General features: G+C 41.3%; 1 protein-coding gene across 1 annotated transcript; it reads left to right on the top strand.

The window, feature by feature from the left end:
- The first annotated feature begins 520 nt into the window (after positions 1–520).
- On the top strand, positions 521–13143 carry PARL (presenilin associated rhomboid like). Its single transcript, XM_048314712.1, has 10 exons — positions 521–582; positions 661–859; positions 1611–1751; positions 4238–4286; positions 5559–5654; positions 7035–7184; positions 7547–7617; positions 8970–9071; positions 10897–10994; positions 12758–13143. Exons 1-10 carry the CDS (start codon positions 536–538, stop codon positions 12873–12875), a joined length of 1071 nt encoding a protein of 356 aa, XP_048170669.1. The 5' UTR covers positions 521–535; the 3' UTR covers positions 12876–13143.
- The last annotated feature ends 4357 nt before the right edge of the window (positions 13144–17500 follow it).

The following is a 17500-nucleotide window of genomic DNA, read 5'->3' as shown; positions in this document are numbered from 1 at the left end:
CCCTACGAGGCAATGTACTAGAAAGTTCCTTCCATTAAACCCATTGGCTCCTTGTTATATCCCCATCCAGTGGTTACATTCCAGCATTACACCCGTACAGTCTCACAACTTCCCTTCAATTAACATGTCCATCTGGTCCACCCTCAACTCCCCTCTTCTACATCCTACCCAAACAGCAATAACCAACACCCTGAAACCAATTCATTTATTACAACAGCAGCCCCTGGTTTCACGGCGCCAGCGCCGCGCGTCAAGGGGGCCGTGGCGGTGAAGGCGCTGCCACGCTCATCATGGCGGCAGAGCGGGCACCACCCACCCGACATGGCGGCCCCGGGAGTGCTCCGACCCCCCGGCGCTGCCCGCTGTGCCCCGGCGGCGGCACCGGGAGCCGCGCGGACGGCCATCCACCCCTGTGCGGAGCGGCCTCAGGAGCCGCGGGGAGCCGCGCCCGCCCAGGCGGTGACCGAGAGGCTCCCCCGCCATCGGCGGGAAGATGTCGCCCGGCTGCCCCGGAAGCGCTCGGGGAGGCGCCAACATGGCGTGGCGGTGCTGGGCCCGCGCCGGGGGCCCGCGGCCGCACAGGTACCGCCGGGACGGGGCGGGGAGGGGAAGGGGCAGCTGGGGCGGGCGGTGCTGACGGTTCGCGTGTTTCCCCCGCAGGCTGGCGGTGCTGCTGCTGCAGCCGCGGCGGGGTTTCCGCCGGGCGCGGCCGCGGCCCGAGGAGCCCCCGGCAGCCGCCGCCGAGGCGCGGCCCGTCCCGCCACCCCCGCGCCGCAGCCTCTGCCCGCCGTCGCCCACCACGGCCACCGGCCGCCCCTCGCCGCGCCGCCTGGTCAAGCCGCTCTTGTTCGCCGTAGGGGTAAGTGGCTCCTGCGGGCCGGGTACTGTGCCCGGGTGGGGGGAGCGGGTCGGCAAGGAGCATATTCCATCTGTCTCACGGGAAGGCTTTTCCGGGTTTCGCTTCTCAGTAAGTCAGTTAACGCAAGGTTGTTGGCCAGATGCTGTGGCATTTTACAGAGATAACAGAAAGTAACTTCAACTAAATCAATGGGAATATTGTAAAGGTATCCCAGTTTCATTCCATTTCAGTGAACTTAACAATTTCATTGACCAATTTTGTTTGTGAACCTTTTTGATAAAGCATCACCCCCTGCAACTGAACATTCAGTAAACCTGAGGAAATGGCCTCAAGTTGCACCACGAGAGATTTAGATTAGATATTAGAAAAAAAAAAAAAAAAAAAAAAAAAAGAAAAAAAAGAAAACCACCAAAAAAACATACAACAAAAAAAGCAGAAAGGCTTGTAAAGCGTTGGAACAGGCTGTCCAGAGCAGTGGTGGAGTCACCGTCCCTGAAAGTATTCAAAAAACACGTGGATATGGCACTCGAGGGCATGGCGAACTCAGTGGTGGTGCTGGCTTGACATTTGGACGTATGATTTTAAAGGTGTTTTCCAGCCTTAAGGACTCCGTGATTCTGTGAGTCCCGCTGCTCAGCGCAGCCGCAGCTCCCGTTGCCGTGCTTGCACCGGTCGGGGCCGAGCAGCCGGCTCGGCGTGTGGCATTAGCCCGGGATGGAGCGGTCACTGAGCCTTCACTGGTATCGCCCAGTTCACAGGCTCGGCCTTCGGGTCCGCCGCCATCTGGCAGTATGAGTCGCTCAAGTCGCGTGTCCAGACCTACTTTGAGGAAGCTCGAGCGGACTGGATGGATAAAATGCGGCCGCAGAAGAGAGGCGACTTCAGAAAGCAGGTACACGGAGCCAAGCCCGGGCTGCTCGCACAGGGGTGGATCCCTGCAGGAGTGCGAGGCACAGCCTCATCTCTCCTCTGGTGCAAGCACCGTTCGTACAACAGATACTTGTCCTGGTTTTTCTGATGTGGAACTTGGAGAAATACTGGGTTCTCAACAAATTACAGTAGATAGTTGACTTACAAGGAAAACTGGTAAAATTAGTTCTAGAAAACTGTAACTCAATACCACTGCAAAAGTTATAGTGGAAAAAAATAGAGAAAAATATCATCTTCACCCAGGAATGCAGGAAAGAGAGGTCAGTAGTAGGAATTTGTTCATCTAAACTAGTTACTGTTTGCTGTTTCACCATAAAAAACCCCCCAACAAATGTTCTTGCTGTATCTTAAGTGTTCTTGAAAGTGAACGTGAATTCCCAGAGGACAGAGCTAGATTAAATTCTCAACCTTATGCTTAAGGCTTTTCAGTGCTCTGGCTTCTGAAATGCATTTGTATTTTCTGCCTCTAAACCCATAAAAATACAAGGTTTTAGAGGGCTTTTTTACTTTGAGAACTGACATTTCCATGCAAGTACTTTGAAGTTTAGGCAGCAAGAACAAAATAAATGCTGCAAGATTTGTTATAAATTGAGTTGGCATCCCAGAAGTATCAGTCATTTAGTTTTTAATTAAGTATACTTAAAACTAATGTAATCATTCATGTATATTCATGTTTTTTTCAAGGTTATTACTGGCTTGTGATAGACAAGGCTTGATACTCTTTCAGGTCTCCTTGTCCAAGGGAAGTAGGTCTGAGCGTGGAGCTGGAGAGGCTCGGGATCCTGGATAGGATACGCAAGAGCTATTTTTCGAATGCATATTGTGCACACCAGCACTGCTGTGGAAATGGGCATGTGGGATAACCCTGGTTGACAGCTGAGCTCCATGCAGCTCCTCGCTTATGGCCCCCACAAACCCCCAGTGGGCTGAGTGGAGAAGAAAAGCAAGAAAACTTGGGGATAAAGATAAAACAATCACCAAAAATTTTTTTAGTAAGTGTGAGAAGAGAGAAGAAAACAAGTAATGCAAAGGCCATCACTCACAATCTCCTGTGGAAAGACCAGTGTCCAACCAGTTCATGAGAAAAATATGTTAAATTTCCTGAAATCCCCTCTTTTGAGGGGATGGTATTATTTGGTAGGGATCTCTCTTTGGTTAGTTCGGGTCATCTGCTTGGTTGTGTCCCGTTCCAGCCTGTTGCAACCTGCAGCAGCAGAGCGAGAAATGCAAAAGCTCTTGATGTTGTACAAATACCATTCACCAAAATATAGAACAATAGGGTGTTAATCAGTACTGTTTTGGTCAAAAATCTAAACTATGGAACCATGTATAAGCTGCTAGAAAGAAAATTACCTCTATCCTAGCATGCTTTCTTGCTTGGTGTATATGAACTGCAGGGGAGATTATGATCAGCACTTAATATTTTTAAATAATTATGCCTTTATACTTTTTTTTGCCTTCAAAACCTGAAGGGGAAGATCTGGTGATTAGCTATCAAAAAAGAAAACTAAACTGCCCTGTTGTTAATAGGCTTAAACTCCCAATCCCCTTCTTCAGTGGGTAAGTTCTATTTCTAAGAGTTGAGGATTCTCCCAGTGGTTTCTGAGGGCATATAATCCTTGTATTTTAGAAAAATCATGTCTGTTCTGTGTTCTTATACTGAAGAATATCCTTTGCCAGAGAATTAAACAAAAAATGCAATGAAGTTGTTACTTTGATATCAAATAGTGAATACTTTGTTTCATACAGTATTATATCCCCTGCCTCCAACCTGCAGATAATTTTTATTACACTGTCCCCATCAGTATGGTTGGAAGGTCATTGAGGTAGCAACAAAATATATGTCCAAAATGATTACAAAAGCTGAGGAAGGAAAAGGGGGGTGCAATTTGTCTGTGGGCTGACTGCGCTCAAAATAAACTTTTTTCAGGGGTTTTAAACTTGGAGGAGGGCTGGGTGAGCTGGACGCAAGGGGGAATGGATTCCATATCTTGTGAGCCACCTCTGCAAAAGTGATCCTGGCACAAAAGTGGAATCACTCAAAGGTGGGTGGTGTGATGTTAGCATTAGGGTGAGGCTTAGTCAAGGCAGGATTTATGCTAACTTTGGCTAATCTGCTAAAGTCAGCATTATGGGCTAGATCTTTGTTTAGTGCAAGCAGGGTAAACCCATTGGAGTTGTGTACAAGGATATAACCCCATTCTTTTTGAAGAAACTCTTCATCCATACTGGGGTATTTTATGAAAAGGAGGGTAAATAGCTGTTCTTCAGTAAGGAAATGTCAACTTGAACAGCTGAAGCAATCAGAAGTAAAAAAACTTGAAACTTATTTACTTCACAGATTTCAAACAAATGCTTTCCATTCTTAAAAACTTATAACCTTACATGACTGTTTTTGAAATTGCAAATGCTTTATGGTGGCATTGATGAACAATAATTCTGTTTCAGGTTAACAGCTGGTGGAATAGCCTGACTGAGGGTCAGCGGACTGTGACAGGTTTGTGTTAGCTTACAAGTATTAGACATTCACAGGAAGAGAAATATGGCAAACAGGTACAGTATATTAAAACAGATGGCTTTCATACCATGTTTAGGTTGTTGGGCACAAAGCATATGTAAATTTACACCTGCACATACCCTGTTTCTGCTACGCTTCCTTCTCACAAACTATTTTTTGTATGCCTTAAAAAAGTTCCTATGCATCTGTGTGAGAGAGTGTGGAGGATTAACTAGAATCCTCCCCCAGCAATATTTTTCTCAGGAATTATGGAAAACACCAAATGCTTTTAGAAGAAATAGGTGTATATATTCCATTGAACTGTGGAAATTAAATTCCCTAATAGTTACATGTTTGCAGTATGACATGTGAAAAGTAGCAAAAACTTAGCCTTTGAGCTTTCCTTTGGTTATAATGTAGTTTTGATTGGTTAGCCTAATGCCAGTTGAAATCCCCAAGATAAATGTAATGAGTGAAATGAAATTGATGAGAACTTGGTTCAAATCCAATAGCTGAGCCCTATCTCCTGTTACATATTCTACATTAGGTATTTACTGAATCTCTATTAGCAAGTTGTTAGCACAAGGTTACTGAAATGCTATTTCTCTGCCATTTACCTTTTCTACATTTTGGAAAAAAAAATTTCAACCAACTTACTAACTCTTTGAAGTGTTAACTCCCAGTTTGAAGACTAGATTGCATAAGTGCTGAATGTTTCAGGCCAAAATCATCTCAGACCACTCAACTAACAAGTGATCTCAGGAAGTTTTGTACAATGCTTTGAATTGCTTCACTGTGCAAGTCAGGTCATGATACAGATACTGTGCTGGGGCTGTGAGGTGTGCAGTTAAATTCAAGTGTGCAGTAGATGGGTGCCATTTGGGAATAAACAGCAAGAGGGGCAGGAAATGGGACCTTTTAACTGGCTCCTGTTTCACTGATTTTGCAATGGAATAGCAGTTTGAAACTATAGCTTGAACCTTCTCAGCACAGATCTTTCTGGACTGCTGGATTCATTACACTGTATGTTAGAATGGTTGCAATTAAATGTCATATTTCTGAAAGACTTCCACTATATAAATGTAGCTTTCAGTATTTTTCATTGCTTTTTTTAAACTGTATACAAAGTAAGAAGTGGATTTTGTTTTTAATGGGATTGTGAAGAAAAAGTACAATCCTACAAGCTGCCTTTTTAAATACTTGCTTTCAGTAAGCATTATGGTGTATTACATTCATAATTTGCTTTTATACTTTTTTTCCCCCTCTTAATAGGTATTATAGCTGCAAATGTCTTTGTATTCTGTCTGTGGAGGCTGCCTGGCATGCGACGGATTATGTTTACATATTTCACCTCAAATCCATCCTCCAGTAAGTGAACAATAATTTGGGTGACTTTCCTACACAGAGATGTAATAGAACCTCTGATCATACATGAAGCAGAAGCTTCAGGTGGCATATGGCTTACTTAGAGCTCCATCACCCACAAGCAATCTCAGTCATGCCCAAACACATCATTCCATCTAGGCAGGAAGTGGCTTGAGGGGAAGAATGTTAGGAGTAATGGATCTGATTTTTTAAAACAAAGAAAACCGGTGCTTTTATAAATATTGTAATATCAGAACTGTTGCCTGCTATCTGGCCTTTACCTGCACGCAGTGGGATGCAGCTCCTGCCTGAATAAAGGTGAGAGGTACTCTTCCCAGTGACTGCAGCCGAACTGCTTTCTTGGACAGAGTGCAAATCAAGCCACTCAGCAAAGGAGGAAAATAAACTGTACTACATAATGCCATTCATAAACTAGACTCAAGTGTGACCGTTTCCCTCCTTTAATGTTCTGGGGGATGCAGATAGAACCATCAGTCACATGTATGTGTGCTTTCATCAGTAGACAAGCATTAGTCTCTAGGTTTTGTGTACAGAGTCCTTGTTTCAAAGCTGTGCTTCGGCTCACATTAAGATAAACCCAAACAAACCAAGCACCAACTTGGCTTTCGTTGTGTGTGAAATGTATTGAAGATACTAACCTAGGGAAAAACTTTAGTAATACTTAATGGCAGAAAAATGGGGTTTCCTTTCTACAGCAGAGAAAAGAATTAAAAGGAGAAGGAGACAAAAATGTGGTCGGAAGGTACTTCCTGCTATCCTCTTAATTTCTGCTGGAAATGTGGAAACTCAACCAGTTCCCCCATGCACTCCAAAGCTAAAGAGATCTGCTACCCAGATCTGAGCATGTCACCCCAAACACTCCTATTTTAAATAAAGTTGACCTTCAAACCTGCTAATTGGCTTGTTTGCATTTTCAAGGCTGCTGTTTCAGTGAGGAGAGCTAGTAGCTTTTGCAAAAAGGAAAAAACTGTTTTTTCTCTGAGTTCATCTTCATTGCAAATTAATTTTATATGGCTGCTTATATATTAAAAATCTTTCACCATATACATATATAAATAAAATACCTTTTTTCTGTTTCAAAGCATAGGACACGTCATAAGATAAATGTTTTCTATGAAACAATCCCCAGTAGGTAACTAAAACTGTTATTGCAGCTTGCATATCTTTGGGGTGTATGTTCTACCTTTCCAAAAGTCATTGCTTGGAATTTGAAATTGGTAGGTTTATTATATAGCTTGTATTTGAGAATCTAAGTGTAATTAGCCTATAGTGTGTCTTGATAATTTGTAGTCTGCATGACGTGCAAGTTGAAGCAAATGAAAATACTGACTTCTTTATGTGCATTGCTTTTCTCTTTTGTAGGAGCCCTGTGTTCTCCCATGCTGCTCTCTACGTTTAGTCACTTCTCTCTCTTCCACATGGCAGCAAATATGTATGTTTTATGGAGTTTTTCCAGCAGCATTGTCTCTCTTCTGGGGTGTGAGCAGTTCATTGCAGTATACCTTTCTGCTGGTAATGTTAAATACTTATATTTACAACACTTAAAAAATATAAATATGTGTTCATACAAGTAAAGTGTGTGCCTGGTTAATAGATGTATGATGACAGATGGCCATTGTTCAATCCCACACATTGCTTTATACTAAATGCAGTACTACTTTGCTGCCGTACAGATTTTTAGTGGGTTTAACATACTGGGCTTTGAAAGATGATAAAACTGTATCTGGTTTTAATTCCTGCTTTACTACCAAAATAAAACAGCTCTTTATACAGTCTCTTGGGATTTGTGTGACAAAAGATGACAGTTAATTTGTACTTCCTGATGCTTGTCTGCATTGCTGCCATCATTTCCAGTAGTAATGTCTCTTTTTCAGGGGTTATCTCCACTTTTGTCAGTTATGTTGCTAAAATGGCCACGGGAAGGTTTGAACCATCCCTTGGAGCTGTAAGTATCTTGGAATATGAGAGACTGATAATGATCTTTGAAGCCAATTTGAAAGCCTGCTGTATTCTTTAACCTGCTTAAAAGCCAAGAGTATATTTGGGGTAATGGAAACTAGAAAGCTTTACCAAAATCAAGGAACCAGGTACGAACTGGTTCTCCTGTGAAACAACAGGCAAGTGCCTGTTCTTCAGATCTGTTACCTTTGCTGCAGCAGCTGCCCAGAACTAACACCACTTAATGCTGAGGGTTGTAAATGAGTCCTAAACAGCAGGACCTCTTGTCCCTGAGCAGATCAGTTATGTAACTTATTGCAGAAGTGGTATTTCATAATTGTGTAGCAGTCTTCTCTAATTAAAAATAGTATACTTTAGAAAGAGATAATGTAATCAGACAATCAAACTCAGCATGTGATCCCAGTGGAAGTTGTAGGGCATGCTGTGCAGGAAGGGCAGCACTCCTGCCAAAAGTATCACCCAATGAACAATATGAGGCAGACTGAGGAGCTCCAGTAGCTGCCAGTTCTTTCCAAGTGTTTTTAGTAGTGGAACATTTTAAAACGCTTAACCTGCATTAAATTTGAGGTTAACCTAGACATTTGCCAGATTTTAAAGGCTTAACTTACTATACTAAATAATTCTGATAAAAGCCCAAAGTTAGATTCTCATTATTCTATTGCAATGGAAAAAACTGTTAAGCTGTGCTGAGGTTAGAATTTTTGGAAATGCTGTCTGTGTGTTGTCCTTTTGTCTTATGAATAAATGATATCTGGAGCAAGTTACTTTTCCTTAGTCTTACTGATCTGAACTTACTGAAATTACCACACATTGCATTAGTTTACTGTATTCAGAGCCTTTCCATTGAGATTATATCAGGGATACAAAAGCCCATGGTCAATTTAGTACAGTCCAGGGAATTACTTGTTTCATTGACAAAAGGTTCTTGTCTCTGTCTATCTGTTATTTTCCTTGGTTTTGTACAAGCTTCAGAATGATTCCCTTCATCAGATATGTCTATGCTAGATTAATAGTGTTAGATTTCTAGGGTTTACTTGGGAAAAAGCACATTTACATAAATCATTATCTTAAATTCAGGAGTGACTATTTCTTAATTATATAAGAGGATTTGAAGGATGTTTTTCCCCAGTATTTATAATTTCAGATACTGAAATTAAATAGTGGTGCCTTGTTTTATTTTTATTCTGAACTTTTCTGTGGTGTTTTGTACTTCGAGATTTACCATAGGGCTGCATTTGAAAATAAAAACCCAAAGGAAAAGAGGTTCACATGCAGAAAAATGTATTATCCCTTATGTAACATCTTAGCTTGCTTTGATGTGTTTTCCTGTATTTACAGTCAGGAGCTATAATGACTGTCCTTGCAGCCGTGTGTACGAAGATGCCAGAAGCAAAACTGGCCATCATACTTCTTCCGATGTTCACATTTACAGCAGGAAGTGTAAGTGCCTTTGAACTTCAAAGAAAAGCTATTCTTAAAACACTTTCCCCATACCTCTTCAGTATCTGAGCATGTGTCCTCTTCGTCTGTGTTTCTAAGCTGTTAAATTTATTTTGAAAGAGAAGAGGGGTCATAGAAGTCCTGGGGACCAATTCTGAGTTGTTGCAGCCTAGCACAGTCATTACAGCAGAGTGGTGAATTCAGAATTATCCTGAATTCCATCCTCTATGGGTCTGTTTCAGATCTAATCCCAAGAGGTGAAAGAAATTGGGAGGGGGTCAGGTTCACCTGTCTGAGGAAACCTACATACACATCCTCTTCTTTCTGATGAGTGATATTTTTTATAGCAGCACTTGAAACAGGCTGATGTAAAACTGGTACATGGTCGTTAAAGAAAAATTTATCAAGATGAGAAACAGAGAATTTCACTTCTTACAGGAGATTGCATTCCAGCCCTGGAGGAATATTTGCCTCCTCTTTTGCATATCATCTTTTGATACTTTAGGAACGCTGTTGGAATTAGAAGTAGGCTACTGAGACTTTTCTTCGTGTGTAGTACTGGGACTCCTTTTTTTTGTTTCATTAAGTTCTTTTATGCAGATCCACTGCCATGTTTAAGAAAAGCTTCTCATGTATATCTTAACTTGCTTTAATAAGTTAATCATCTTTGGTCCACTACTTAAAGTTGTTTTACTGCTTAAAGCAGTTAAGCCAGGTCATTCCAAGATCATGAGATTTACTACTTTTTGTAAGTGAAGCTTACAGATTTGAACAAATGTTCTTAGATGTAGCCTTCACATTTTTCTTGCACTTCTGCTTGAGTTGACCTGGGGTTTTTTTGGGTTTGTTTTTTTTTTTGCGTGCTACCCTATAACTGCATCTTTCTTTAAAAAAATGGCCAGGGTAGAAATACAGGCAGAGCCACAGAGAGCATTGCCATGAGCAGTGCTCATTGCAACAGCAAAACAAGAGCAATATCAGCTACTGCAGTATAAACAATACTGTGGAATGATTGTAGCCCTACTATATAATTGTATATCTAAACTTTACAGACTCCTTTAATCTACCTTACCTATACTGTAATGGGCTTTTAAATTAAACAAGCCAATGTAGCAATAGAGCTTCTATTCTAACACCTATGCTTAAGGAAAGAAATCCTGCCTGAAGTACCATTTCATCCTTGGGTTAAATCTGTCAGTCTTTATGAAATGAGGCATTTAGTAAAACCTTGTGTATTGACAGTTCTGGTGCCTTGTGTCTCCTGAAGATGGTACACCATTGCTTATGCTGCTCTGGGTGTGGAATTGTTCACTGTCATCCGGATTTTCTGCCTTCCAACCAATGTTTATATCAGATAAGATAACAGGGATGCTGCCCCACATGTTCCATCCACTAGGGGGTTGTGTTCAGGAGCACAGATGCACATAAATCTAAGCTACATCAGAATTAGAGAATGAGAATGTTGCAATCTTTTGTGGTGTCTCTTATAGCATGTACTCTTTCAAGTAATTTCTATTTCCTCCTGGCTCAAGTTTGGAATGTATTTGTAGCTTTAGAAATGAAGACTGGAAGAGGCTGAGTGTTCAAAAAAGACACATTCTGCACTATTCTGTAGCTGCTCACATTTGTATTTTGGCAGCACAATACAGGTGAAGACTGAGTCTCTTGGTTTAAAACAATTTTTTTACAGTAATTGCTTTGATATAAAATTTATAGGCTGTTTTTTGATTCCAGATTTTTGCTCTGTGCTACAATAGGAAACTGTTATCATTGGCCATTTTATGTTGTGACTGATCCTGTCTGTTCCATGTTCTCTCCTTTCTAGGCTTTAAAAGCCATAATTGCATTTGACACTGCAGGGCTTGCTCTAGGCTGGAGACTTTTTGACCATGCTGCACATCTTGGGGGAGCTCTCTTTGGAATGTAAGTCTGTATTTACTGACTCTGTTTTGTATTTTAAATTAATACCTTATTTTCCCCCCTTCCTATATTGCTGAAGTGGGGTTTTTTTTTTTGCAAAGTTGTCTTAACTAGCAATGAATACAACTCACTGTTACCCTTCTAGTGCTGTAAAATTTTATGGAAAACACTGTTAACAGACACTTAGAACTGAAAGAATTGAGATGAACTGCCTTAGAATCACAGATTAGATGTCAGGTGGTCCTGTAACCATAACCTGGGCTGGTTGTCTCTGTTCTGCTCTTGCCAGCACATTGAAGAGAGTCACAGGGCAGAAAAGATTCTCACAAAGCACAGAATGGACAAATTAAAATAACTTTAAAGAGCTAAAAAAAAGTCTTTGTCTCAGTGTTTTTCCTCTAATTGCCAATTTAGAGTGAGCTACAGAGTTAATACAAGCTCAGGCCAAATTGCTTTGAGCAGCCTCTAGTGCTGTTTTCTCAGTGTTGCTGTATTGCCTTTGTGGGGAGCCTTCCTAATTAGTAAGAACTACTAGAAACAAGTTTGTAGGAAACAGTTCTGTATTGTTCCATGTTTGAACTACATTGAGTTTTTCCCCTTCTACCCAATTGCATACCTATTGCTAAGTGCATTTTTTAATATTTTATGTAGGCATTTGAAAAGCCTACCTGAGATTTCACTAGGCCAGACTTAAAGGCAAACCAGTTTGTAGACCAAATTGTTTCCTATTTCTTGACTTTGGTGTCAATAAGCTCTGTGCTGTATAGTCTCCCTTTCTCCCCTTCTCTGGCATCACAAATGCATCAGATGTAGTCTTGCTGATTCATAACTGCTTTCTGTCATGATGTATCTGTATGAGCTTGTTCATTGTAATGAAGGAACAACCTGCACTGGTAACGCAGATTCACATATTAAAAGAGGATAGACAGCAGTTGCAGTAAAAGTGCTCTGGAGTTGGCAAGTTTCTTGCTTTCCTCACCCACATACGTTTTACGTGTTTGTTCTATTCAATGATGATTTTAGTCACTTCATCCTGAAACAGGGCCTTCTTTAGGACATATGTTGAATGACAAAGTATTTTCTATACATTACTTCCCACTTTAGAAAGCAGCTGTATAATTTGGAATGGCCAGTTCACTGGCTGCTGGCTCAAGAAAAGTGCTTTTGTTCCTCAGGACTCAGGTGTGGAGTTCGGCTTGTGAGAGAACCCTCAACCTATTTCCACGTGGTTGCTTCCCCTCATACCTCTCCACCAAAACCTCCACTGCTTAATCACTTCTGTTGATACTCATGTATTAGCATATGTGAATATAAACAAAGCTAGAACACTTTGATAGATTAATCTTTAGGTGCTTATAGAAGAAAATTCATTTTGAATGGAACATGGTTGTTCTTTATGGGGCAGTTGTATTTATATAGAAGAAGAACACTTTTCCTTGGTGTTGTCAGTAAGGATTAGCACAAGCAACAGAACTGTTTTAACAGTCTTTTAAGTGGAGATAATTTTTTATATCTCTCTTAGTAGAAATCACAACAGCATGAAATTAAAGGCATGAAAACTGTCCATTCACAGGACTGAGGAAAACAAGAACACAAAGTTAACTGGAGTCAAGAGAACAAGTGGCTTACCTGCCGTTTTCCAAGCACGTTCTTTGTGCCTTAGTTTATCTTGTCTTCTTTACTAAGCATTTACTTGGTCTTAGTGCTCAGCCTGGTTTCCCTCAGATGCAGAGAGAAGTTGCAGTTAACTATTACTTCTTTCCCAGGTGGTATGTGACTTATGGCCATGAGCTCATATGGAAGAACAGAGAACCACTGGTGAAAGCGTGGCATGAAATGAGGACAAAGAACACAGGAAAGGGAGGAGGTGGAAAATCTAACTGATTCTAATCCTAGAGATTCCTCGTGCCCAAGTGGTATCTTACTTGAAGACATGGGATTGAATTGGTTTTCAAGGGTTTTTGCTACTCCACATTAAGCCTCTAAGGAGCTGAAGTTTCTAATGTAACAAAATTATGTTACAAAAATGCATATCCATAGAAAATGAACTCTGACAAAAGTGGAACAATAAAGGTTTTTATCCTATTGCTTTTTTGAGGTAATAGTCTGCATTACCTTTTTAAAGGTGGAATAAAACATGTTTTTCAATTAAGTGACCTAACTCTCTGTCAGAAAAAAAAACAAAAATAAAATGGGGTACAACTGGTTAATACTTAGGAAGATAAACATTTCCAAAACTGAGGACATTAAGGGACCACACACACCCCTCATATCTGCCTGACAATACAAGGTGCTTTCCTAGAAGGAAAAGTGGGACTTAAATAAGGCTAATATGGTGAAGTTCAGTGGTTTTTATTGTTGAAAAGATTGGATGAAATGAGGCAATGGTCTTGTTTGATTTGAAACTTGAAATAAGTGAAGCAATACTGGATTGTTTGCCAAGGCTTATGTACTGGTTTAATGGTCCAGATTTATTTGTCAGCTGTGGCTTTTTCAACTTGTGTTTTTCATTTCTGTTGAGTTCCAGCAAGCTTTCAGATCTTGTTAGATTTTACTACAATGATACATCCTTTTCATAATCACATGCAGGGGAAGAATGTCATACTGTGGTTTTTGACATTCTACCATGAGTTATACTGCTTTCTGTATTCTTTCAGTACATTGATTTGGGAGTGGGGGGGAGGGGGTATTCTTTAAGCTGTGCTTTCCTTTAAGGTTTTTCTAAGAATTTTAAACCTGTAACATTTGGTTCAGAATCTGCCAGTTTTAGAAAATCAGCAGCTTCAGCAAAAATAGATGACGTGTCTGAGATCAGCAACACTGTAACCAGAAGTAACTACTAAAGTAAACCTGAGGGTGGTACCCAGTTCTCCTATTTCACAAGTAGAAACTGGATTTGGGGTATGCTGCTACTCAGGATGACACTGAACCCATTGCAAAGGCTGAGGAATCTGCCCAGATACAAGCTGGTGGGTTCAAGCCCTTTAACTCTTTCCTGTCAGGTGAGTTAGTCCTCCCAGGTGGACTGACTGGGAGGACTGCCAAAGAACATGTTACATTTGTAAGAAGCAACTTGTGTTTTTACTTTACAGTAGTGCCTCACATAAAGTATATTTTCTGTGGGGAAAAAGAATACATAATGCTAAGTGGCACCAGTTTTAATAAATGATGGAGTATAAAATTGGTGTAAACTCCCTGTCCCATGCCAGTGCTTGTTTAATTTTTTTTCTTCATTAGAAAAAAGAGGCACTTGAGGATTTGTGACTTCATGTGCCTGTTGACATAAACACTCAAAAAATGAAGGAGCTGCTGGAGTACCTAATATTCCTTTGCTCTGCTCCTGAGCTTTTCTGGCTTTCAGTTTCCAATCTATGACTTACGAAGCAGGAAAGGGGAGTGCTATGGTACTCTGGACAAGCATGCCAGTTCTCAGGGCTTCAGCCACAGTGCAGCCCTGCCTGCAGCAGAGAGAGGGCAGCCGAACATGCAGCGAGAGCACTGCTGCCTGCTCAGCCAGGGAGAAGCCAGCAGCAGCAGCAGATGATGGCCACTGAACAGGCTTCTCCTAAGGGAGTATTTCATGCCCGAGAAGCTCAAAAGCCGTACTTCAGACTACTTCACATGCTGGGTTTGCATCTATTGTGTTTGTCCACTCCTTTTTTCTCTTTCTCTTCCTTGTGTTACCTCTTGTCCACTCAGCAACTTACCTAGTCTCTTCAACAATTCCATATTTGCTGACAGGTTTTCAGAGATCATGGCTGAAAGCAGCAGGGAATAATACTGCAGGAAATGCAATGCCTAAAACCTGAAGAACATTTTATTTTACAGGTCTAGTAGAATAAGCCAAAGAGGCGATTAAGTTCTTCAACATAGCAGCCAGTACCTCCTGCCCCTCTATCATCTGCAGGGAGTGAAGTCCCACTTCTGCTGTGTTAGACCTCCCTGCAGCGTGTTGCTGCACCCTTTCAGCTTGCAGGCAGGGACTCAGCACCTGAAAAAAACATCCTGGAACTGCCACAGAGGTTTGGAAGTCACCAGCTTTTCTGCCAGTGGCTGTGGTTTGAGGGTCTCATGCCTAAGCTTCACCTTAACTTTAGGCATAAGAGCGTTCATCCTTCTAAAGGCTGTTCAGTATCTCAATTTTCCTCATTTATAGAGACCCTAGAGGTGTGTACCATATGTAAGGTTGTACAAAAATCTTCACGTAGCCAAGCAGTGGGTTTCATGTGATTTTGCACCTGAGCCTTTCTGCAGCATTGTTTGGTAAAGACAAACTATCTTTTCTGTCCAAAATGACTTTAAAACTGCAATAGGAAAGTCAATTCTCAAGTCACTCAGACAAGGAATGCCCTGAAGTTACAACAGCTCACTAGAGTACATAGGATACCTTTCTGGCAAGCAAATACCCTTCCTCCAAAATGTGGCATCAGCAAGTGTCAGTATCTCAGCATTTAGTCACACCTTTTACTGACAGAAGAATGACCAAAAAAAGCCCAAAATCCAACCCTAGAAAAAAGCAACAAAAAGAACCAATCAGCTAAAGCAAAACCAACCACACGGAAAGACTTTCCCCTCCCTTTTCAAAGAGATTATTGTGAATAAAAATACAATGTGGTGATTATGCGGACACTTGGCAGAGACAACAGCTAGTGTTTACGTGGGAAAATAGCAATAAGTATAAAGTCATGGTTAATCGTGTAGAGGCACAATTCTTCATCCTTTTTCAGTGGCTTTAAAGTCTGCTTTGGCCTTGCCATATTTAAGGAATAATTTGTTGCAGTAATCTGCTCTACTGTAATTTCACTTCAGTGTTAAAACTGTTTGAGCTTTCAGCCCCCATTCCTGGCAGCAAGAGCTGTTTTGCTTTCTGATTTGATGGCTTTTGTCTTACTGTTGCAGTATTCCACCCCTCCTCCTCCCAAGCTTTTAATCATGACAAATCTTCTAAATGCAGACAACTTTTAATCTCATCCAGCATCTTCTGGTTTTCCTGTCTGAGTTAGCCTTTGTGCCAGTTTCATCCTATAAACTGTGATGAGCAGCTGCTCAAAGCACTCCCTGATGCTGTAGGTGGGCTCTGAGACAGGCAGTGCCAGAGCTGAACTCAGTACTAGGAAGCGTCAGGCACAGGATGAGCAGAGACATCCAATTTATTCAGCAATGTATTTGCTAAGTCAGGCCTAGGAACAAGGATCAAGAGCATCATTTGTACTGTGCCAGTGATAACATGATAAAACAGATGTTCTGTTTTCTCCCATGGCTGTAAAGTCTGCTTCCCTTTACCAGATATGATTTATTTTTAAAAATTACAGCATAGAATAGAGCAGTTCCAGAAAACCAAGATCTGCAGAAAATTAATAAATGTCTCCCTGCATATTTTTAAAAGTAAAATTATGTCTGCGGGGTTTTCAGACAACAAATGAAATGCATCTAATAGCCTATACAGTATTGCGACAAGAGTTCTGTGTTGGGATCAAAATGTTTTCACCTGACATTTCTGAGTCTCCTTGCCCCAGCTGACATGTGAGGAGGGGGGGTGGTGAAATCAAAACTGTTAGCAGCAGGGGAAAGTGCTAAATCAGATACTTGGGACAGTAGGATCATCTGCAAAGGAATTTCTTTTTATCTCATGATTGTGTTTCAGAGAGAGGCCAAACACTCACGGAGAGGTTCTGCCCCAGTCCATATCCACATTTCTAGTACTCCTTTGCCCCAGGAGCAGGTGCAAATCTGGACTGAAGTGAGGTACTAATACACTAGGATAGAAACTGCTTAGCTGAAACAAAGCAATAAATCTTACCTTCTCAAGTTCCACTGCATAATTAATTTCTTATTAAAGCTTCATAGAATGGTGTGGGTTGGATTGGAAGGGACCTTAAAGATAATTTCATTCCATCCCCCTGCCATGGGCAGGGACATGTTCCACTATCCCAGGTTGCTGCAAGCCCTGCCCAGCCTGGCCTTGGACACTTCCAGGGATCCAGGGGCAGCCACAGCTTCTCTGGGCGACCTGGGCCAGGGCCTCACCACCTTCATTAGGAAGAATTTATTCCCACTATTTAATCTAAACCTGCCCTCTTTCAGTGTAAAGCCATTACCCCTCTCTCATCAGACAACCACCTGCAATTGGATTATTATATTCTAAAATGAAATGCCTGTTCTGTTAGCCTTTCAATAGATTTTCTAATAGGTGGCATATCAGTTTATCTGCATTCTTCACTTCTACAGCTTTGCATTTCCCAGTTTGGTGACCCTTTGGGAGATTCAGCTTTGGTAATAACCCGCTGAATGGGGAATTGTGGAGGAGCATTATGTAATAAGTGGCTACAGGCCATAAGATGTCAAATTTCAAAGGCCTGACTTTATTCCCAATGTAATTCTGTCAGTTTCAATGGTTTGTGCCAGGACTGTTTGGTTCTGAACCTGAATGTACAAAAGGAAAGCTGTAATTTGCAGTCTCAGGCAAACAATAAAGGATGCGAGCCCTACATTAAGATATATAATAAATG

This window comes from Corvus hawaiiensis, chromosome 10 (genome assembly GCF_020740725.1).
Source record: "Corvus hawaiiensis isolate bCorHaw1 chromosome 10, bCorHaw1.pri.cur, whole genome shotgun sequence".
Classification (NCBI taxonomy): domain Eukaryota; kingdom Metazoa; phylum Chordata; class Aves; order Passeriformes; family Corvidae; genus Corvus; species Corvus hawaiiensis.
Note: the sequence above shows the minus strand (reverse complement) of the source record. Positions and strands in the feature narration are given on the sequence as shown.